At 35.2% G+C, this 25,282-nt stretch overlaps 1 protein-coding gene across 1 annotated transcript; it reads left to right on the plus strand.

The window, feature by feature from the left end:
* The first annotated feature begins 3,553 nt into the window (after window positions 1-3,553).
* On the plus strand, window positions 3,554-23,523 carry LOC116163206. Its single transcript, XM_031477063.1, has 3 exons — window positions 3,554-3,774; window positions 3,905-4,080; window positions 22,980-23,523. Exons 1-3 carry the CDS (start codon window positions 3,711-3,713, stop codon window positions 23,247-23,249), a joined length of 510 nt encoding a protein of 169 aa, XP_031332923.1. The 5' UTR covers window positions 3,554-3,710; the 3' UTR covers window positions 23,250-23,523.
* The last annotated feature ends 1,759 nt before the right edge of the window (window positions 23,524-25,282 follow it).

Here is a 25,282-nt window from a genome sequence, read left to right on the forward strand (position 1 = left end):
TCCTTTTCAAGGTATTACACCAATGTTAATTTTTTTACATTTCGAAAATCTTTGTACTTATTTATTGATGCATAATCGAATTGATTTTGGTGGTGTACAAATGTGAGTTTACCTTCTCTTTCATGGATTGCAACACGTCAATTAACGCAGTTGATCGGAATATGTCAAGTATTTTGGCTCCTCAAGCAGCCATCATTTCAATGACCGAGTGGATTTAGGTAATCGGGTTCCTGTTTTTCTTGTTTGTCTTTTGTTTGTTTTCGCGTGAATTGCTGGAAGCGTCGGAACAGAGTTATCTTCCTATGCTGGCTATTTCTTGATTAAAGATAGGATGGTTATCATGATTTTATGGGATACTTTTACTTTCATTATCGACGCCATTTTGTGATAATAATTTTACATTTCATGGATTTTTGTGTAAACCCGTAACTTAACGTAATTAATGACGAATTAAATAGGGATGTCAAGTTTAATTTTGTAAAGTTGACTGGTAATTATTACTGATTTTTTGGCACTTTCGTTAATTTTAAATAGGTAAATCACTGGATTACTTTGTTGCGGGAAATTGTGTTTTATTGCTTTCCTTCTATACTTCCCTATTTCATACGCGAAAGTTCCAATCATTTAAAGAAACTTGGTGGCGCTCAACTTTTTAGAAAAGCACGAGGAATCTTACTACGAATTTATATACCCTAATGGGCCCTCTTATACGTTATCACCCCTGAACTATTTGGCCGTTTATGCGGCGGGTTAAAAAAAAAAGCAGTGCCATTTAACTCACGTCACAAATTACAAGGTGTCAGTAGTGAGTAATAATTACTCACTGCTTTTAACCAATATCCTGATTAAAACATACAGTCACTTTACAAAGTTAAAGCGTTTAATTTATCCATTGTTAAATATGAGTAGTTCTACTTGGCAAACGTTCAATTCAATCCTCCATACGTGGTATGGTATGAGGTATCACGAGCTTGGTTCTATCAAGAGAGTAATTACAATGATCAAATCATGACATCAAATTTGCCCGCACCTTTCAATGCACTTTCACTAAATCCCATTCTGGCTCCATAGTCAGATTTCTACCGATTAACAAAATCTCCCTTCCCTTTCATTTTCCACATTAGCTATCTGATAGTACATACATTCCCGGTTTCATCGAAAGCGAGAGACGTAAAAGAAATCGGGAAATCTGCATTTTATATTGATTTGCACGGGAAACAATAAGCAAGAAGATATTTCTTGTTTTTCGTTTTTCTGAGCATTCGTCGTTGTAAATATTTCAAATACATAGCCTATGTGAAACTAACAAAAAAATTAGGCATTGGACCTGTAAAAGGAATAAACGTTATCTTATTAATCAATAAAAGATTTAAGTGTATAAGTCAAGAGTGAAAAGTAAATACTTTCCACGGCAGGAAATTGATATTTGAAGGCGGCAGTTTGTAATGGTATTTTCAATGATGAATCGAAAAGGGCTCAATACTGACAAGCATAGTTGTTTATAAGGAATTCCAGCCTGTTATTCAAATACAGGTACTTTTTCATTTTTTGCTTGTGCGATTCAATGGATGCCACCTGCGGCATCTTGGTTAGCGTCGAGTTTTTGAATCGAGGCTCGCGCCCTGACGTGGCTTGTTTTCGGATAAAGACATTGTTTGAGTATGCGAACACTAGAACTACTTTTATTCGAGGTGTCAACACACAAAATTTCATTTAAAAAAATCGGATTGCGCATGCGCAAAATACCTACCTACATGTTTTGATTCGGCATTAGCTTTACTTTTACTTGAGGTGTCTAGGTACATTCGAAATTTCATTTAAATATCTTGGCAAATTTTAAATAATGGATTGCGCATGCGCAAAACAAATTTTTTGTTTCGGTGGTGGATGTGGATATCTTACTGTGAATTTTGAGAAAACCATCAGCGAAAACAAAATGATATATTTTTTATTAAAGAATATAAAATCAAAGCTATACGAGGGGGCAATTCGGTTTTTAGCTAACTGTTACATGTTTGATTACTATTCCATATAAGAGAGTTAAAACCTCTCTGAGCTAGTCGAGGTAAAATGAACCAATACCTAGTTCAAGTACATGACCGGTATTTACTCCGAAGTTATTAAACCGAATAAGTGTTGATATATTATAAGTAAGTACCTAAACAGGACGTAGGTATTAAAATACGAGATTTCAAGTTAAACAGTGTATCTTTTTATTATACCATGAGTGTATCCAAGACAAGAAAGAACAGCATGGAGAAATCAAAAACCATAAGAGATTTAGACAGTCGGTTAATCAGGAAAAAAAGTTGCCTATTTTAGGGCTTAGTTAAATCTGGAAATTCCGATCATCAAAAAAACTTAAATGACCTATATTCGTTTTTATTTTTTTCTGGCCTTGTTTGTAAAGATATCAAGAATAAAATAAAATAAATAAATAAATAAAACAATAAACTTTTTAAGCTCTACAAGATGGTGCCCACTGATTTTCAGCGCGACGTTTCGTCTTTGAGAAGCCATCATGAACTTCGCATTTTTATATAAACCGGGGAAGAAGTACATACTGAGTTGATTAGCATTTTACTACGCAACTTTTTTCTAATTAATCGACTGTGTATATAGTATCTCTTATGGTTTCCGATTTCTCCATGCTGTTCATTCTTGGACACACTATAATGTATAATTTAGACGGCAAAATATACCTACGATCGAATTGCATCGACGCTCACAACTTGCGATAATCACAGACGTTGTGCGTTTGTTCATCACAAGTTATCTTATATATAGGATCTTATCCGTTTTGATTGATAACGGTACCTATACTTTTCATAACCATTGCAAGGTGTTTTTGTAAGTTGGACTATTTTGCCCAATATACAACTTTAGAGCACAAATATGATAAGCTGACGTTAATATTAAAGATTAGATATTTTTATTTTTAGAATGCTATTTACATAATTTCATTGTTATTTTATTTGTATGTATGCGGTACTAGTTGAGGACTTAGATAGGTACATATTGCTTTGATGTAAATCACAATAATATTGAGCATACCCATATATCTCTGGTTTCTGTAAATATAAAATGTAAATTTAAGGTCTCATTTCATATGTACATTGAATATTTCAATTTAGTTTGCAGGCGAAAGGAAATAACTCTCCCTCGGCTAAATTCCTATTTCACTGATCACTGCACAAGTTTAATGAAAACGAAACAATGAACATGATTCCTACATATGGCAAAAGAGGATTAAAAGAATGATACCTTTGAATAATGATACCGAGTACAGTTAGGTACAGATATATCTAACTGTTATTGAACTTCCCGCAGCTTGATCAAACCCTGTGCATGCAGTATCACGGAAACAAAAAAACGATAGTACACGTCTTTCCTTACGTTACTCCTCTTTTATTTTCTCATTTCTGCGCTTGCGAAGATATTCTAAACTCTGAAGGTTATACATTCCATCAGCTATTTTATGCGTTCTATTAAAAACTCACTCAATAGGGCCAAACATAGATGCTACCCGATTTTCGTAACCATGGAACAACGGTAAACTGTGACAGTCCTGCGCTCTATCGTGAAAATGGCGCTGCGAATTCTGCACCGTTTTAGTATAAGTAACCACTATAACTGGGAATGACAATTTTAGAAATAGATAAATAAATAATTCTATAATGTTTGTGAGAGTTCCTCCGTAATTAACCACTATGATCGTTAAATATGGTGTATATGTGTGTATATTAATTATGAGCGCTTTCGAGATGCTTTACGGTATGTCCTATTTTAATAAATAACTGTAAACCTAAACCTACTAAACAGCTACTCATTATAATTTGGAAAATAAAAGTGGCATAAGTTACTCATTCTCGTTGCTATGGTAACTGTTGTGTATTGATTGCAGCATACGCAGGGGAGTTAACAGATAGTGAGCACCGTACTAAGGCCGCAACCGAAAAGTTGCCCACACTTGTTTGCTACAGATGCAATACTATGACTGATAACGAGAAATGCCTAGATCTCCATAACAATTCAACTTCTTTTCATGCCAATTGTAGCGATGACAGCAGGATATGTCAGGTTAGTGTTGCTAACTAAATAATGCACCCCTTACGGCATAATTTTAATAGCACATTACTCATTACAATGGGGGCATCCCGCCTTCATTTTTTTTTCTGATCTACAAAGTACATTAAAAATAAAAAGACCCGTGTGTCCTCAATTTTTATTTGCGAGTAAAATAAACCCAAAATAAATTATTGAAAAGCTGTGCTTTTAGTCCGAATTTGAAACGCTTCGGTCTAAATACGTCACAAACCTACAACCAATCACGTAGAAGTGAGCCGGCAACCTTGTGCGAGGGTCTGACGTTTGTCGGATTTGACGTTTTAAGAGGGCTGTTTAACTGCATCTAACGCGAAAGTGAGCGACAAGTGACAAGTGCCTGTGACAGGTGACGCAAATTACAAATATATATTAGTTAGTTATGTATTAAGGGCATAATCAAAAGATTATGGCACGAGAGAATGTTTAAAGCCCGACGAAGGAGGGCTTTTAATTTCTCGAGGGCCATAATCGATTATGCCCGTGGTACATACAACGTTTTATTCTAATTTCTAAAAAGTTAAAAGGGATTAGTAGTTCTTGCAGGAATTTGTCGCTAACCAAATATGAGTGGTGTAGATAGTTGGCGTTTTTTGTGTTGCTATGGATACTGAGACTGCGTTTACTTTACCTTTACTTCAAACAATTCGCTGTTGGAAATGAGTGTAGCTGAAATGGAAAACGTTTATACTGACGAAATATTACGTGAATTCGAAATCGCACAAAGTAAAGTGGTTCCTCATAAATCCAAAGATCTATATGAAAAAGAATACAGCAAGTTTTGCGAGTGGTAGTATCGTTGCTAGGCAATTTTTGACAGTTCTGTGCCATAAAGTCCAATTAATACCCTCATTTAGGTGCTTATAATAGTTATTTATGTATTAAGGGCATAATAGTGATGTTTATATTCTCGAGGGCGACGGCCCGAGAGCTTTTTAGTCGCCCGAGAGTATAAACATCAGTTTATGCGCGTGGTACATACACAATTTTATGTTTTACAAATAGTTTCCTTCGTCAAAATTCGTTTACAAAATAATTCATTATGCGTTTGATCGAGTATGCGTAGTTCGAATTTGTTAATGTGATTGAAACCATCCAAACGTCAAACGTAATTTTAAATAATTCAATTCATCGTGAATGAGCAAGAAGTCCCAGAAATTATACGAAATAAGGCCAGTCTTGTGATTTAGTAGGTATTGACAATTCATAATTGACGTTTCTAATTTTCAATGACCTGCAAATATTTGTTTGTTTTGTCATTAAGTATAAATGAGTTACTATGGTGATACGTAATGCTCTAGGGCATAAAGTGGTACTTTATGCCCGCGTATCACAGATATAAAATGTGCTATGATAGGTTAGTAAGACATAAAAAGGATTATAATCTAAAATAGAATAAAAATATATGCTATATTGCCAATTCGTTATGTCATCTGAATGGTTCTAGGGGCTGATTGGTCGGGCTTATTACGTCACAGAGCCCGCCACAATCATATCGTTTTGAATAAACCCTTAAAACCGCACATGTTCATTATTTTTTTGCTAGTCAGCCGCTATTTTTAAATAATCTTTTACTGCCCAAAAAAATGTTTTATGGTTTCAGGTACACGCTTATTAAATTAGAACTAGGTACGGTATTCACCTATACTGTAAACCCCCATTATACATACAGGTTTTCGGCATTTCATAGCAGCCAAAATGCCGAAAACGAACGAACGATCGGTAGCGCCGTTTATCATAAAAAAACAAATTTGCGCATGCACTCTCGAATAGCAGCAAGTTTCCAGCAGCTAAACCAAAATTCATTTTAGATCTACCCATATAAAGCTATTTAAAAAGAACAACAAAAAACAATAAAAAATACTTCGCAAAAAATTTCACATTTAAATTTAAATTTACATTTGAATTTAGCAACAGTATACATCGTTAAAAATTGATCACTCTGCCCCTCTGACAGTGTGAATTCTACTCCCATACCATAGGATATAATAAAATTCATATAGCGTAGTACTTAAACATTGTTTCAAAACCCACTCATGGGTGGTGGTCCATAGACCATAGCATAGCGAAAACCCAAAGGCTAAGTTTCCCAGGGGCCGAGATCTCGATGGCACAGACAGACAGACAGACCACAGAAACTCGAGCACATAAGGGTTACCTCAACTTCGTTGTTTCTCTTGTTTCACGTTCTAACAGGTATAAGGCTATTCGCAGTAATCAATTTTTTAAAGACGCTAAGGCTAAATTCAAACTGTTTTCTAAATGTTAGTTTTATTGTTTTATGTTGGACTTTTTGAATAGCTTTATATTGGTCGTAAGAGAGGTCTAAAATGAACTTTAGTTTAGCTGCTGGAAAATTGATGCTATGCGAGAGTGCAGGCGCAAATTTGTTTTTTAGGGTAAACGGCGCTACTGGTCAATCGTTCGATTTCGGCTGCTATATTCTGGCTGCTAACTTCACACGGGTCTAGACCAATAGGAATCGAAATCCGTTGTTCTGTGATATGAAATTAAACACATACATACAAACAGTGTGGCCCAGCATTGCTATAGGTGCTGAATAGAATATAAACGTTCACAGGACGTAGTTTACACAACAATATTAAATACAAAATTGTGATTTTGACTCAAGTTTCTTATTCCAAAATATCAACACTTAGCATGAGGCGTCAACCTACCTAAATAATGTATTTGTATAAAACAAAAATCAGCATATGCATGATGAAAGCGCATTTTGGTAATACAGATCAGTATTTTATTAGCAAAGTTTAAAATGATTGATCTCACGAGTAATTTAACTGAAAATAGACATCTACACTATAGCAGAAAACTATTTCAGCCGGACAGCCAGCCATAACGAATATAATTTCAAAAGTAGTTATTTAAGGACCCACAGGTGAAACGGTGAAGGTAGAAATAAGAAACAGAGAATACAAGAGAAGAAAAGTTTTTTTTTTTATTAACAGTGTGAATGAATAGTTTAATTTCTCAATATTCAGTGGGCACTTTCATGACCTTCCGCGTTTAGTAAATTTTGTGCTATATTCCAATTGTTTCTTTCGCCTCTACGAACTCTTCCCCTGATGACACTTTCAGCATTAGATGGTCGACCATCTTGAATTCGCTTGTATCTAAATCTGAACGCTTGATTTTTCCTAGAAGTGAAGGTAGGCTGTATACACTTATGCGCCGGTTCATACCTCTACTGCAGGGTGAGTTTTTTTTTTCATTTTAAGCATTAGCGTTGACTAAAGGTATTAGTCAATGGCATTAGGATCTCGGAAACCGTAAGACATAGAGATTCGGTTAAATGAGGAAAGAGTTGTCGTTTTAAGAGCTTATTCAAGATATGCTCTTGTTTTTTGAAAACATCCACAGTTTACTAGATAGATATTAGCGATAAACAGATTTAGTGATTTTTCTTTTAAATGTTGTAAAATTGTTAGTATTATAAATACAGAAATATGCAAAGAACAAAAACTGTAGATTTTTCCACTTCATAAGATTTATTAATTTTTCTTTTTCTTTTATAACTTTCTAGTTATAACTCGAACTTACATTTTTTTAAATGGCAACTATAATTGCCTGTGGCATTTTTAAAAAGTGCATTTTTTTCTTTTTACAGTGATATAAGGTTAAAGGTCTCTACCCACTACAACGTATCATACCATGACCGTAATAGAAACGTGCCAGGTAAAACAATATTGTTTGTATGGAATAGTATGAGACTATGCCCACTAGACCGTTTTGTCACCGACCAGCACCGTCATGTGCCATGCACGGAGCGTCATTGCGTCAACGAATATTTTGCCGGTGCCGATACGCTCCGTGCGTGGCACGCGACGGTGTCAAACCGGTGCGCGCAGGCGCAGAAATGGTGAGCATACGGGTTATAACCGCGTATGATGGCTATCATTTGGCAATTCTCTTTACGGACAGTTTTCTAATAGTAATCGTATAAATATAACAACAGTATTAATTCGCTCGTTCTTCCTGACCCGTCTGTTCCACCCGCACTAGGTGATCTACTACTACTAGAACCAAGACCACGGGAACCATACCGATAGGACCCGCGGATGATACGCGGATACTCCGGTCCCAACCGTTACGCACGGGTATGATACGCTGTTGATAGTAGTCTTTGTTATTTTCCGTGCCTGATACGTTCATAGTACGGTCATGCTACGGTACGGTGTAGTAGGCTTAATTACCCATAATCATAATGTTTAACTTAAAACTTTAAGGCCACAAATAGAACAACAACAAAAAATTACGAAATATTACATTTAAATTTCTACTTTGAAGTAGTTACATGTAAAAAAAATAAATTTATTTCGGTAAATGTTCAAAGTGCCCATCATTAATATTTACACACAAGCGGCATCTTTTCGCAATAGAATTTACAGCTTTCCGTATTATCCTACCATCTAAATTGCGAAAGGCATTTACCACAGGTAGTCTCTGGTCGCATAATTTCGCTGATATATTAAACCCTTTTAGAACACCGAAAAGGAAAAATCTAAAATTGAAAGACCTGGCGATCTTGGTGACCAAAGGGCCGACCCGTTCCTACCTATCCATGACTTCGGAAATAGTTGGTGCTCTTGTACTTGTAGTTTCCAAATCTAACCCATCCTACATATCTTGAAATTCATTTGTTAGAAAATAAAGATAACGTTGGCCTGTCCAATTATCATCGTAAATTAAAGGTCCAAGAATTTGCGATCCAATAATTCCACACCAAATATTAAATCCAAGTTTCATTTGAGGCCGTCAACAATAAACAGCAGTATTTTGTTTATTTATTGTTTTCCATAGCATCTATTTTTAATAGTGTATTGACTATAATTATTATTAACGAGCTCCTAGCGAGTTTATAATTTTGCGGTGTCTGTCCGTCTGTCCGTCCGTTAGTACGATATCTCGAGAACGAATGGACCGATTACGATCAAATTTAGTAGATGGATTCTTTATCAAATTTGTAGATCGGAGTTCGTGAATTGGCAATGTAGCCCTAAAAATAAGCAAGGCCCTTTTGATATCTCCGTGAGTTATGAACCGAATTGCATGAAATTCAATATGCGTGTAGCTTTAGCCAGATAAAACGCAATTCTAAAAATTGAGCCTAATCGATCAACATTCACAGTGCCCTTTTCGCATCTCGACCATTTATAAACCGAATTACAAACTTTTTTATTTATGAAGATTTAAATGAAATTTGATACATGGCCACTTGGAATAAAACCAAAGTTAACGCCAGTTTCAAAATTTCGTTTTGCGCATGCGCAGTGCCAACTTTCTTATTTATGGAGGGATTGAAATGAAATTTGATATATAACCACTTGTAATAAAAGCAAATGTAGCGCCATTTTCCAAATTTGGTTTTGTGTAGGATGTGCAGTGCCAAATTTCTTATCTATGGAAGCAATTAAATGAAATTTCATACATATACACTTTAAATAAAAGCAAAACTAACATCAGGTTTAAAATTTGGTTTTGCACATGCTACAGCCATACCCAGGAGCTCGTTTTATATATTTGTTTAGTTTATTAATTTAACGTTCATAGTGAATTTTCGAAAAAATATGCCACAGTTACACTACTACCTATCTCACTAGATATTGTTTTCCATGGCATACCCTGTTTATTTACCTCTCAATTAATACGAAAATTCCTGCAGCGCGTTTATTGATTAAAGTACATTTAGCAAGCCTTATATCGTTGCAAAGAGAAAAACTTGTCCTTTTTAAAAATGTCAAAGCCAACTATGACTATCATTTAAAAAAATTAAAGTTTGTATTATAACTCAAAAATTGTAAAATGTAGAAGGAAATTAGGATGTTCATAATTGTAAGCATTAAAATGTCTAAAACTTTTATTCGTGTCATTTTGCTGTATTTCTAATAATAACTATTCTACAACAGTTAAATGAAAAATCACTAAATCTATTTTTCGCTCATATCTAGTAAACTGTGGATTGTTTTCAAAAAACAAAAGCTAATCTTAAATAAGACTCTTTCCTCATTCAACCTAATCTGTAGGTATGTCTTATGTTTTCCGAGATCCCAATGCTTAAAATGAAAAAAACTCACCCTGCATAACTTCAACTGCAAACAATTTTCTTAAATCGGATGTGGCTGTTCTCTTTGACGGGTACTTCAGAAGTTTAATCCTTTTTACAAAGCCTTCCACCCGTTCCCAAAACTCGAAGAGTATATGTGGCTCGAGAAAAACTTTGCAGGAACGAGGTCCACGAGTGCGTTCGAGCCGTTTAGGGAGCTCATGGAAAAGCAGTTCCGGAAGGGGACCGCGGATTGGCGAAACGCTGGCTTTGACTCTATCATTGTTATTTATAGCAAAATCTGAGACTCGTCAGACGACGGTCATAAGTGCAAGTGAATTTCTTTGCAACGATCTGAAAATCATTCGCAAAAAGCAGATATATTTAGAATGAACGTTCATAAATTAATGCTTTTAACATTCCATTTACTTATTTCGCCACTACTCGGTAGAATAAACTTCCGAAACTGTTTTACAGTATTGTATACATATGCCACCTCAATTTTATCAGTAAATATTCATAATTAAAATGTGATCAAATTAAACTTATGGCACTGGTTAGGCGTCATAAAAGGCACATTAATCTCAAAATGGAAGTTATGAACACCTGTTAGAACATCAGATTATTGCGAAAATCGTAAAGCTGATTTTCGATTTAATTAGAATCGATTTTAGTTTCGGAAAGTTATTGTGTGTAGGTACCTATTTCTATCATAGCAGCTTGTTACAAGTTTACAACCACTGTCTGCCTACGTCACTCACTAATTACAATTTGCAGACGGTGATGCGTTAGAGCTTTCAATTTCAGAACCAATTTCAGTTACGTTCGTATGCAAATTATTTCTATGATTCGGTAGTGTGCTTCAAAATAAAACTAGGGATTTAGTTTGCTTTTAATAAATTAGGTTTGATTTGATATCGATCGTATCCAAACCAACCGCGCACACCTACGCTGTTAATTATGGAATTAAAATATTAGCCTTTATGGTTCCATGTCCAACTTTATTTAGAGAGAGGTAGACGGAAACACTGAGAATGATTATTTAATACGCTGTTTTCAATTTTAAAATGCCACAATGTACCCTTTTCAAAAGAAAGTTAAATTTTAAATTTTATTGACGGATTGATCAGTATTTGCTGCAAATGTGTTGAATAATGGCAATTGTATAATTACTACTTATCAAATACGTATACCAACATATGGTTTTGGTATATGGAATGTCGATAAGGATTAAGGAATTTGATTGGAAACCCGAAATCGATCCTTTATACAAAATAAACGATTATCTACTTTGTTGTCAATCCTGGTTCCTTGTCATCAATAACAAATGGATTATATTGAATTTGTAGTAGCTACCTACCTCTATAATCAAACTGCCATCGTAATAAAAATCAGTTAGCGTTATTACTGCCATGTGAAATGTCGTAAGTGAAAAAGGAAAAGTTTCTGATTATTATTAATTAAGATTAACCATAAACCAGTCGTGAAAATGTGAATGTGAAGGTATACCTATGCTGCTTTGGCGATCGATAAATGGATGACTTCGTCAACCCCTTTATCGGCGGCTCGCATTTTTGGTTCAGGGGGGTGAGAGGGGGTCTACAAATTGTAATTAAAATTGTCATTATTTACATTTGACAGCAGCACACAAATTTGCGTAGCAATGTATTTTACGAAATTTTGACCGGTCCTTTCACACCGGTCAAAAAAAGTACCTCCATTTTGGAGTGAAGATCAGCTTTAGCAACGATAGCCCTTTAATGGCATTTTTTAGTTCGAATTTTTTTTAATTGCTTTTGAGATTTGTAATTAGGACACATGAGTGTAAACGCGATTTAAATTCGCTATTAATGGTTGAAGCGGTTGTAAGGGCGATTTCTTCCAAGTTAGGGTTTAGAGTTTAGAGTACCTATTACAAAATGTGCATGGTGATCTTCGTTAGAGGTTTGGTTGAAATTATGATGCGTAAATTTTTTTGAGCGAATAGTTTCCAAATATGACCCTGGCTAGTTGAGTAGGTAGGGGAGACCGGGGCTAGTTGTCACAGGGGCAAGTTGTCACAATGCCGATTTCTTTTATGATCGTAAATGTATTTTGGCGTCTCTCGAGTACAATTTTTAATCGGTAATCAGCTCGTGCTCTGGGTGTATACTGGGTGGTGCCTAGAGCGACGCAGCATACGGATTTCAATAGTAATTTCTTTATAGCCAATTATATTATTAGCTCCCTTAATTATTTTAGAGCAAAAGTCTAAATACGTTTTTTTTAGAGAAAAAAATACTGCATCTGTTCATACGATTACTTATAATTTTCCGTTTTTCAGAACCGTAGAATTTCCACATTGTAACAAGTTCATTTCTTCTTTGCATCATTCCGTATTTTACATTCGGTACGCCCTGTACACATATTTCTACTTCTGTGCGTTGGATTAGTTCCGCCAAGTGGCAGTACCTTACGGCGCGATCAAAAATTTCACATGCTTTTCCAATTTCGACTGTGATCGAACCATGATCGAACGAACAACTAATTCCGTGCTTCGTGAGAAAAGAAAAACACGTGGGTAATCCTTGCCACCAATGTTAGTTAAAAACTGTGGCAATTCTACCCGTATTAATTGCGAGACAAGTGGTCTGCAGCATTTTACCGTTCATCGGGCTTGAACGTGAAATTTTTTTCTTCGAGTAAGTACGCTTATCTAAATAATTTCTTTTCTTATGGCGGCCATTGCAGATTACGGACATACCGGAAAAGGTGTAATCGAGGAACGCTTGGTAATTTAATCCCTCTTAAATTTACTTAGAGGTAACGAATTCTACATGTGTGTGTGTGTGTAAGAAGTTTTTAGCTTAAACTATTTTATGGTCCTTGTTCGGGGGGAAATTCCTTGTTGAGACCACCTGTGGATTGAGGGGGGGGAGGGGATTTTGGAGATTCATTATCAACCATAGAGTCGTGACCAACAACCTTATCTGAGGGAGATAAGAGAGCGGCCATTTTATGAAGACGAGGGAAAAACTCATTTAACTACCTACTGTTTCGACATGATCGAGAATGCCTTTTTTTGCTTGATCGTATATATTACTTTTTGTGTGGCTGTGGCACTCCATTAGAGACACAGACATTTTTAGCGAGGTACCGAGATTTGAGCTTACCGCAAGCTTCGTAGGTCCTTCAGACATTTATTCATAATATATTCCGAACCCTGTGGTTTGGACCCCTTTTGTTTTCTTTTAATTGCAGAGATGAATGGTGCAAACAGAGCTCTCTTTGCTGCCTCACATCTGGAATATTACGTAAGGTAAGCGTTGTATTTTATTTGCCTTGTTGTTACCGAACTTGCGTTGGGATATTTTCGTTACTATTTGTGATCGGTAGTAACGTAACCATTTTGTAATTTATGTGTGATTCATTTATCAATCTTAACGATCATTAAGGAACAGTAATTGGGGGCAATCACTTTTGAACTGGAATATAATTTTTGGGAATTAATTGGGGGGTTTTATGATTTGTGCAGTGTGTAATTTCACTTATATATTATTTTGCAATTTATTTGAAAGCAACCAGCAATATAGAACCATTTGATTTGCATTTGTGGTTATTGTGCATCCTGTATTTTCCCAATTTTATGCAGGGTGAGTTGATAGTGTACATAACCATAACGCACGGAGATTGTCTTGCCCAGAACGAATTTGACTGCTTTGAACTTTCTCTTGCTTTCATATTAAAAAACACTGTGCTTAGCTGGCCGTTTATGCGGTGGGTTTTGTTGAAAGCAGCGCCAAGCCAGACCCACTGTTATAATCTACTTTTTCAAAAAATCACCAATTGCAGCTAAACGACGCATTTTAGATATTATGCATAATACATACAAATTGACCAAGGAATCAAAATCTGCAACAACTATTTAAAAAAAGTGCAACTTTTCACTAATAATGTAAATAACTACCTATTAATAACAAATGGAATTTTCCCAACTGCGTAGGAGCGCTAGATGGAAAACATTCTGATACGAAAGCCTCCATAGCGGTTCCCAATTTTACTCCTATAAACAATGTTATAGCATTATTTTGTTTGCTTCAGTAGATGCAAACTATTTTCGTTTGGCCGCTTTACATACTGCAATTCTTTGTGCAATACAGTTGCAGCAAGTTTAATTGCAAAAATACTGTACATGCAATAATTATTGCACTTTGGTTTTACACGCGGCAATTTTCTTTTTGCAATAGTTTGTTACCAACATTCGCATTTAAAATTGAACTAAAAGCTTTATTCTATTCAAAATTCATCAGGTGTTGTTATAATTCTGAATGCGTTTTGAGTAAAAATGAATAGACACTTTAATCGAAAAAAGGCAGTCGCAGCTTCAATTTGTGTAGTAATAGTAACAAAGTCTAGTTTCAACGTTTGGGAATTCTAGAACCTGGCGTTGTCAATACTTTCCCCCAAAATATCACGTGCAAGTGCAATAAAAATCGCGCGCGACCGCTAACCTGCAATTGCAAGTGAATTGCCAAAATGAATCAGCTGTTTCTCAAACGCGCATGCTTCTGGGCAAGTTTTATTGCGTATTGCATGGTCTTGCATGAAGAATTGCAGTATGTAAAGCGGCCTTTATATCGATGTGCTAATGGAAGGGCTAATGATGCATCAGTTTTCGCAAAGTCGACCCTAAATAAAGCTCTTCAAGAAAACACTTCAAATTTGCCTGACAAAGCTGTATTCGTCGGTGATGAAGTTTTTCCCTTACGATATAATTTGTTAAAACCCTATCCTAAGTATGGAACAACTCCCTTAAACCTTTGAATATAAAATTAGGAAGAAGTCTAAGCCTGTACTTTCGCGTGGGTCTCTAAAAGTACCTTGAGCGATAGATGGAGCCACGAAATGAACGTGAAAAGTACCTTTGGATTTATATACGCGCTTTCCGAAGGCAGTCACTGCTCTTCCTTCTTACAGCGCGTTTTATATGTAGGACAAAGATAGCCTGAAGTCTCCCACTTGCACTCATTGATTTGTTACCGTACTCTTATGTTGATAGTAGGCGCGCGTACATAATTGAAAACGCTGCAAATACCAATTTAGACACAGAAAATTTCATAGAACAAAAATTGTAGACAATTAAATTTACTATAAAAAAGTCCGTGACGGCATATATCTATCTTTAATCGTTTAGCCTAACCAACCATTTAAAGTTGTACCTAGTGTCCTGGTTGGTTTCAATAATATCTTTGAACGCTTATCATATATTAATGGTTAAAGATACATATATGCTGTCGCGGACTTTTTTGTAGGAAATTAAATTCTCTACAATTTATGTTTTATGAGTTTTTCTGTACGAAGTTTCGTTTTCACGGCGTTTGAAAGTAAATGTGGGTACCTTTCGTTTTGTGACTGAATCTTAAATTCAAAGGTTGTGAGAAATTTTATGGTACGATTCAATGTTTTCTTACCACTATTTTATTTCTCTATTCGATAGGGTTTTGTGTGCTATTTAAGTTTTATAAGGAGTCTCCTGTGCCTAAACCCCCTAATTCTTAGGTTATTCAATATTTTTCACAAAACAATAATGAATTACATGTTTAATGTTTATAAACAGGATCGAGTAAGCCGTGATAATAGAAATAGATACCAATAGAATTCCAGTAAGCAAGTGTCACAAATAAATTATCTGCTCCAAATTAATGTGCTCCCTATTTCGTAGTAAAATAAGATTAATTAAAAAGGCGAATTTCGAACTAGTCTTTTTAAAAAATCTTATTTTACTAGGAAATAATGAGTACACTTGCAGCAAACAATTAATGTATGGCACTTGTTTACTATTTGGCATTCTTTGGTTTTTTTATTATCACGGTTTACTCCTGTTTATAAACATGTAATTTATTAATGTGCAACTGCGTAGTGAAAAATATTGAATAACTTAAAAACTACGGGGTTCAGGCACAGGATATCCCTTCTAAGAATTGAAGAGCGCACAACAGAACACTTTGAAATCTAGAAATTTTACAATTTTTTTGTGTTGCCTTTTATTCGAATTAAAATTATTGATTTCTATTTCTTAACTTTAAAATCAAGGTCGCTACGATTTATCAAAGTGGGGTTGGTTTATAGAGAATTATTCGAAAAAAAATTAATAATTTGGCCTGCAGAGGTTAAAAAATGACATCGAATTAGCTAAAAATAAACATACTGTTCCATTTAAAAAAATCAGCTGTGTATTGACACCGTAAACATGAGACACTCTGTACATTCAAAAATAATTTCTGTATATGCATAACATTCTATAGTTGACATTTGCACAAAAGATTTTTTGCTATTTTTTACCAGGTATGAACTAGAAAAGACCGACGCAGTGTTATAGGACCCTGTATAATTGTTATAAAACGTAAAAAAAGAAAGAAAGAATGGGAAAATTTCGTCTTTTTTGCATTTGACTTCAATTATCTCGTTATCTATTGCTCTGAGAGAAAATGAAGAGAAATAAATTTGATTAGAATCGAATTTTCTATAAGATACAGTTGGTATGGAACATTCATTTTCAAAAGTTATTGCTTTTTTATGGAAAGATATAAAAAAAGTAATCCCGAAAATTAACAATCTGTTACTAATCAAAATTCATCCTATCTTTTATATTATCCGTAGCTTGATAACGGAACAATACGGCAACCGATCACCCGATCACCGTAGATATCATAGTCATTGATTAATTAAAAATACAAATTAAAAAATCCATGCTTTGTCTTTCAAGGTGGGTGACTCCCAGATTCTCCCCCAATTATTTCCGCTAGTGGAACCCTAAGCAAACCGTTTCCAACAATTGTCCCGATGATTCTTGCAAATCGACGGACTGTCAAATTTTTTTTGAAAATCCGAAGACTTTTGCTAGTTAACAAAACAAATGGAATAATTTCCGAAATATAACAAGAAATCTCCATAATAGGCGAACAGAAACCTCTCGGAAAATGTACCTAATATTAAAAAAAAATACGTCGAAATCCGTCCGTCAATTTGCAGAAATCATCGAGACAACATTAGGAAAAGGTTGCTTTGGGGTTCCACCATCTGTACAAAAATTTAGAACGTTATGAGACTTATCCAATTTGTTTGTTTATTTAATCAATGACTATAATACCTACCTACGGTGATCGGGTTTGTCGTATTGTTTTGTTATCAAAAGAAGGGACCAAATATGAATGATGAATTTTACTCAGTGATAACAGATTGTTAATTTTCGGAAATGCGTTTTTTTTATATTTCTCCATAAAAACAATAACAATTAAGAATGAACGTTCCACACTAAATGTATGGTCTCCATAGACAATTCGATTCTAAACAAATTTACTTGAATACCTCACCGGAAAAAAAAATGGAAAAGTTCATAAAAAATATCACTTCTCTTCATTTTTTCACTCGGGGCGATAGTTAACGTCAGTCAAATGCGAAAAAAAACATTTTCCCATTTTTTTTCTTCATTTTTCTGTATAACAATATATTTCGGGAGTTTCCGGCCAGGGGATTATGATTTTCAGATTCAGCGGATTTTTTTACATAGAGTACATTTGGTTTTGTTGAGTGAAATGACATCCAGCCCAAACCATACTTTTGATGAATTATAGGGCTTTGCTTCACGCCCTTCTGATAGTGTATTATTAGTATGGGTAAAAATATCTGTGTAAAAAATATAGCAAACGAGCTCTTGGGTATGGCTATAGTATGTGCAAAACCAAATTGAACCTGGTGTTAGATTTGCCCTAAGACAGTTTGAAAGATCGTGTGACAATATCCAAGGACTGGAAAAAATTTTTCACAGCATTTTTTCTTTTTTTTTCTTTTGTTTTTTTTACCAACTTAACATATATTCTTTATATTCTTTATGTTTTCGAATAGTTTTTTTATTAACAATACATGAACATTGTTATTGGGGTAACCTGTTATGTTCATAAATAAATAAGTTGGCACTGCGCATGCGCAAAACCAAATTTTGAAAATGGCGTTACATTTGCTTTTATTCCAAGTGCATATGTAGGTATCAAATGTAATTTAAATACATTTCTAAATTTAAAAAAGTTTGCAATTCGGTTCATATATGGCCGAGATACCAAAAGAGCACTATGCATTTTGAATCGATTAGGCTCAACTTTTGCCATTGCGTATTATATTGCTAAAGCTATGCCCATATTGAATTTCATGCAATTCACTTCATAACTCACGTAGATGTCAAAAGGGCCTTCCTTATTATACTCGCAAGGAGCTCGATAATATGTGAATTGCACTAATAATAAAAATAAAAATAAGAACATCGTTTTTTTCATTTCCCATTTTCGCATATTTCCCTTGCGCTTTGAGCAGAATGGCAAAAAAATAACGACAGTTTCAATTTTTACAACGCTTCGATCATCCCAACCGGAACCCCCAAAAGCACCTGAAATTATAACAACATGTAGGTCAAGGGTTCGAGTCGTACCTACGCCAGATTCTTTTTTAACTAAAAAGTTTATTAAAAGTTCAAAATTAAGATGTGCGTACATTTTTTTACAAACGCTGAGAAAACAAAAAGAGATACAAAAAAAGTTATAAAAGATAAATTGTAGAGAATTTAATTTCCTACAAAAAAGTCCGCGATGGCATATATGTATCTTCAACCCTTAATATATGATAAGCAATCAAAGATACTATGAATGCCAACGCAATCAAGATGTGCAACTTTAAATGGTTGATATGGCTAAACGATTAAAGATAGATATATGCCGTCGCGGACTTTTTTATAGTAAATTTAATTGTCAACAATTTTTGTTCTATGAAATTTTTTGTATCCCAATTGGTATCGGCAGCGTTTTCATTTAAAGTGCGCGCGACTAGTATACGTACCAACAAAAGATTACAGTATTGAAATCTTCAGTGCAAACGCAATTCGGAGCATAATATTCGCTCTAAAACCGATTATATTATTATAAAAGTGGGAGAGGTACACCTTACCTCTCCTGCGATTGTCACGGATCCACAAGTTCCCATTAGGCTAGACTTCTTCCTAATTTTATATTCAAAGCTTAAACCGAAAACAACGAATATATAACTATAGATTAAGCCGAGCGCGGCGCATAGTAGAGAATGCTTTCGGAATACTTGTGAGTGTATTTAGAACATTTGAAAAACCAATTTCTGTTGATGTTAAGACTGTGGATTCAATCGTCAAAAGCTGCTTGTGCTTTGCAAAATTGGTTAATATGTACTGATCGACGCCTATTTATACCTTTAAATTTGGTAGATATTGAAGATCTGAATAATGGACACATTGTAGAGGGATCTTGGCGTCGCAATCAATCAAACGGAATGGAGCATCTTACCGGTGGTATTGCAACCAACAAATACTGTAACCAAGCACGTCATATTCGTGACTTGTATACAGAATATTCTCCGGAAAGGGTGCAGTTTATTGGCAAGATGAAATGGTAGATAAACAATTTTAATTTACTTTAATACTATTCACAACACAATGTGAATTTGTTACTTTAGTTGTTAAGGTAGCTAATAAAAATTGTTTTCTAATATCCAACTTTTTCTTTATATCTTTTTTTGTGTCGCCTTATGTATGACAATTTTAATATGTAATTATAAACTACTTACCATGTTTGAGGAACTGCTGCGTACAACAGTTACAGGTCGTAGAAGGACATCCACTCTCTTGAACCAAGATAACTTCGGTTCATATACATCTTCAGTTCCACTTCCACTTTTACGGGATTTAATTTTTTCTCTCCAACAGTAACTGTTAATCCCTCCAAATTCATTTCTTGTATTATTCCCTCTATCGCCGTTTTCTTCAAATTACAGTTTTTATATGAGTCCTAGAATTGTTCCACAGACATTCATTCTGTTCATAAAGATCTATAAATTTAATGATTTTGCTTCCAATCCAATTTACTTTAGACATTTTGCCTGCTTCTTTTACAAACAACAGAAATATCTGTTTCAATCGATTGTCAACTAGTTCTCGAGTGTTTAGACGGTCGACTGCGAGTTGAAACGACCGAGTTGTTCTATAAAGTCAACTTCTAGTTGAACAACCGGTAGTCACCCGGCTCGGTTGAAAATCGGGTTCACACGGGCGATCGTAGGCCACTTTCAGTCGATCCTCTTAGTCGTCGGACCAGAAGTTGCCTAATGTAAACGCCACTTAAGTTGTTTGACGTCGAACGATTTTCATATTTAAATCTGTTTCAACTAACCGACGCAGGAAAAAGCGTCTATGGGGTAATGTTTTTTTAGAGAATGAAATGCTGCATCTGCATCAGATACTATTTGTTTATCAGCTTCCGGAACTAGAGTACATAATCGAAGAAAAAGAAATTGATTTGACGAAGAATTGTTCTTAAACTTCGGTGCCATGAATAACGATTTTGACATGCTTTGATCAAAATACATATGGTCGCGAAAAATGCATTAAATTCATGTCTTTGACATTGAAGTAATGTTGTTAGTCTTTTTCCTAACGATCTCGGTGCAAGAATAACAACTTATGATATGTTTTGAGCAAAATCCATGTGGTCGCCAAAAATGCATCAAATTCATGTCTTGGACATCGAAATAATGCTCTTGTTCTATTTCCCAACGATTTTGATACATGAATGATAAATGAAATTTGAAATGTTTTGATCACAATGCATCCATTTTTTGAGCGTTGAGATAATGTTCTTATGACCGTTTGCACCGACAAATTTAAGCGTAGCTTAAAATCCATGGCAACCATTGTCTCAATAATCGTTGTCATGGATGCTAAGCTACGCGTAAGCTAAGCTGCACTTAAATTTGTCGTTGCAAATGGCCATTAGTCTTTTTTCTAACGATCTAGGTACATGAATAATGATTTTGACATGTTTTCATCAAAGTAACGGGCGATCAAAAATGAGTTGCTGTCGAGTCGCCTTTGGAAGTTCAAGTTAAATACGATTTTCCATGTAAAACAAAAATTTCAAAGGCAACTTAACTCGACAGCAACTCATTTTTGATCGCATAGTACATGTGGTTGCCAAAAATGCAACAAATTCCTGGCTACCTTTAAAAAGAGTTATAGCGCACACGGACGGACGGACGACAATATAAAACTATAAAGGCTCTGAGGATCGTTAATAATCAACAATTAAATCCATGCGTGCGTTACTATACCTTTCTTGATCTGAATTCCAAATTGGTGGTGGTGCGGGACTGTGAGACTAAGGATGAGCTACAGAATCACAGTTTACATCAAAATTATGTTCAAAAGCCATTGACTGAATCAAATCTGGATTAGCGTAATTATTGTCATCATCAACCGATTCGACTATAGATTGACAATCCCTGGCATCGCTAAAATATATACTTATTTATTATTTAAATTAGAGATGACCCATCCTGTCAACGGAATACGTTTATGTTTTTACTTACCGCCATCTACTCAAAGCTAAATATGCCTTAGATTTTTTTATTATAGCTAATAGTCGTAATTTTCCATGTTTATTATAGCGTTTATTCCTATGCATTGTTTATCGCAAAATTCGAACAACGCGAGCATCCAACCGATTCGTAATCGGGCGTCGACGTCGCCGTCGTGAATCAAGGCGGGACTACTGCATCGGATGAACTTGCTGTTTCTCACACAAATTATTTCTTCTGGCGCGCGGAATTGCAACAATTTGAATTGTAAAACCTCGCCTTAATTAATTGGTTATTAATTCATTCCTCCTTTTCAAATATTGAATTTTCATTTGATACATCGTCTCGCAAGCGTGTGTTGGTCAGCTTGAATATCACTCTGACAACAAATTACTTGTTTACCGTAATTGATTTGCATTGTCATCAATTATGACAAATACAAAGAATGATACTTTCCATGGAACTGTCTCTCATAAGTTTATCAAATAACTTCATTTTTTAGACCTCTTCAATTTATATCTTTTGCACATTTTTTCGTATTTATTTCGGTTTGGCTGCGTTTAAAAATAAATGCACGCGATTGTGATCTTGGTAAGAAAACTGGTGATAGATTGAGCCTACTTTAGTAGTTTTTTTCTTAAGTTAACCGACCACAAAATTGGAGGACCTCTTACCTATTTTATCCCGTGCTTTGGACCCTTTCTTCTTATATACTCGTAAATGTAAAATAAATGTGGAAAAGTCGCAATCGCGAATTATTCCTTGGTACCGATAATTAACAATTTACATCCAAATAAACGTACGTAGGCGTATTTTGCCGTATGAAATTTTCATGTGATGTGGGTATTTTATTTTGTATGCTATCGTCTATAATACCGAAGCACAGATATAAATCACTAAGTATAATTTATATACAAAGTTTGGAAGGACTGAATTTCAGTCGGGTAGTTTCCCCAAAGCTCTCTCGGTGTTTTCAAGCGTACAACCACGTAAAATAATAAAATATAATAAAGTTTTTGATGTTTGTTTTCCACTTTCATTTGTTTTCATTGTTATATTTATAGAGGTAGACGTAAATACGCGAAATCAACAAAAAAGCTTGCATCTTCAATATGGTTAGTAAATACTCATCGATAAACTTACAAAAGTTGAAGTAATATAAACTGACTCTCTTAAATATATATTTACATTAATACGAACAAATAGACATTGTGCTAACCTTATACCTACCTTTCAAAAACAAAGAATAACACACAACATAAAAAGTCGATTTCTTTGCTTGTTTGCGTAATAACGAATCAATCCTCAGTCAGTTAATTTAAAATGTATATAATTTTGTTATTTTAAATTGTTTACATGTTGAAAATGTAAAAAATATTTTATTTGATCAATTCCTCATTTTGTTTAGGTCAAGAGGATATCAATGACAACAATTACAAAAACTGGAGAGGTCACGGGAACTCCAAAATTGTGGATGTTGCAAAGGAACTGTACCGGTACTTGTGATCCAGGCTGTATCATCATTGGAGAGAGAACAAAACTTTACTCGTGTACCACGTGTTGCGAAGAATCATACTGCAATCACGGCAACAGTGCGAGTAGTTTTTACATCGAACATTTTCAAGTACTATTATACCATCTCTATACTGTCCTTCTAATGCTAATTGTCAAATCATGATCATTATATTAATCAGCTGTGAAGAATCTGATTAGGCAATCCTGCCCATATTGTTACCTATATCACATTTTGGCAATTAATTGTATTTTCTAATCTTTAAATTTGCAATGCAATGTATTGGCGATAAACGTTGCATTACCTACCTACTTCATTTTGAGATATTGACACGATAGAGGTCTTTTGTACCTAAATGGTTTTTACATTTGATTTCATGTTATGTCTTCCTATTTGAACCTGTCAATGCAGCTATGTGTTTTTGTAATAAATATGTACATTGCCGGCTTCATTTTTTACGTATCCTTAGACACCTAACATGAGTAATGGTTTCTATTGTAACGTGATTTATAAATTCGGGTTCGATTTATGTCAATATTTATTAAACAAAACTAAATCACTATAAAAACCGTACAATTTATATCGATTATTTATATCACACACTTCGCAATTTATATTTCCGCCCTCGATGTTTCATACGTACTCGATCTCGTTCGGTAGTAAAACTGCCTGCGATGTTCGGTCCGCAACCATTTATACACGCAAGCAATGTAAGTCCAGAACACTCGCGTAATTACCGGATAAGTCTGGAATATTCCTATACAAATCCCACTATCGCGCGCGTAGAAAATTCCAGAGCGCCAAAGGCGACGTCATGTCTGGAGCGTTTCCGTTACACTATTTAACATTTTAAATGTTGATTATCTGGGGATAAAATAAGCAGAGGGACCCATCGTATTAAGATGATAATGTTGATTTCACCAAAATCACAACCGGTATGTTACCTTCGGAACAATTTAGGCCTTAGGTGGTCGTTTACCGGATTTAGAGTTACAGCTTTTGGATATCGTTAATTACTGATGGTAATAGAAATGATGGAACTCTTCTTTTTTTAAATTACATTCAGTTGGCCACGTACTTTTCGTAGAAAGTTACATATAATATTAAACCCATAGAGCGTCTAAAAAAGCGACAGAGCACCTCGGTGTGACCCCACGAAGTCATTGGATTTGACCCATTTTCAATAGACTTGTTACATATGGCATATAGGTCAACTGTGCAAAGTTTGAACCATATCGGTCCAAGCGTTTGACAGTTATCGTGTTCACGGGCAGACGGACACCGTCGACTCCCCGATAAAGCTTGTATCGCTTCGCTCTGCCGCTTAATAATAGAAAAAAGCCCTGAAATAATTAAAATGAATGTTATCCCTATTCGTTACGTTACACACATCAAATATAACTTACAATTGTGACGAATGGAAGACTTTAAAGACTTTTCTGCACCATACCTTCACATCTTGTTTGCAATTAAGCCGGTAGAATCGTTCCCGCGCCCTAACTAGGGTTTTCGTCATTTTAGAATCTTGATACACCGTCGTGCATCTGTCTTGGTACTTCAGATTTCTTGCTTTCCACCGTATCGAGATACCTCTTTCCAGGTTGGCCTTCTTTCCAGTTTATCATCAAATGCAAATCACGAGCACTTACTTGACCAGTTCGAAGTTGTAGAGGTACCCAATTACCATCTACAAGTGATGTGCGTCGTACGTGTTGTTTTTCACATTGGTGTTGCAGTTGTGAGCAGTGTCGACAATCCTCAGGACATGGTTTTCTAGATAAGACATCAGCATTGCGATGGTTTTGCCCGGCGTGGAGGTGTTCTGTTTCGAAGTCGTACTCTTGTAGTCTTTCCAAGTCCAACCACCTGGCCACTTAGCCTTCTGGGTCCTTAAATTGCAATAACCATCACAACGCGGCATGGTCGGTCCTTACGAGGAACTAATGATAATGCCGATACTCAATTAATTACTAAAATCCTTAATGTGTTAACGTTAAAATAATGATACTCGTACATTCACTGCCTCAAAACTGGGGAAACTGGATCCCACTAACCCTATGAAATGTCGCCCAAACAAAGTTGCATTCGAAATTCCTAACACTGCACTGAATCTAATACGTAAAGTGAAAGACCTGAAGGAATACCCAGACGTTAAAAACATCTCAATCTCCTTTGATCGTACTCCATTGGAATTGGAA

The sequence above is a fragment of the Photinus pyralis genome, unplaced genomic scaffold (assembly GCF_008802855.1).
Source record: "Photinus pyralis isolate 1611_PpyrPB1 unplaced genomic scaffold, Ppyr1.3 Ppyr1.4_LG2, whole genome shotgun sequence".
Classification (NCBI taxonomy): domain Eukaryota; kingdom Metazoa; phylum Arthropoda; class Insecta; order Coleoptera; family Lampyridae; genus Photinus; species Photinus pyralis.

What these genes read in the sequence shown, in the direction of transcription:
- LOC116163206 (XM_031477063.1), top strand. Translation starts at nt 3,711, where the DNA reads ATGATCGTTAAATATGGTGTATATGTGTGTATATTAATTATGAGCGCT. An exon ending in CGCTTTCGAGATGCTTTACG is followed by an intron (nt 3,775 to 3,904) that starts GTATGTCCTATT and finishes TATTGATTGCAG; the next exon opens with CATACGCAGGGGAGTTAACA. An exon ending in ATGACAGCAGGATATGTCAG is followed by an intron (nt 4,081 to 22,979) that starts GTTAGTGTTGCT and finishes CATTTTGTTTAG; the next exon opens with GTCAAGAGGATATCAATGAC.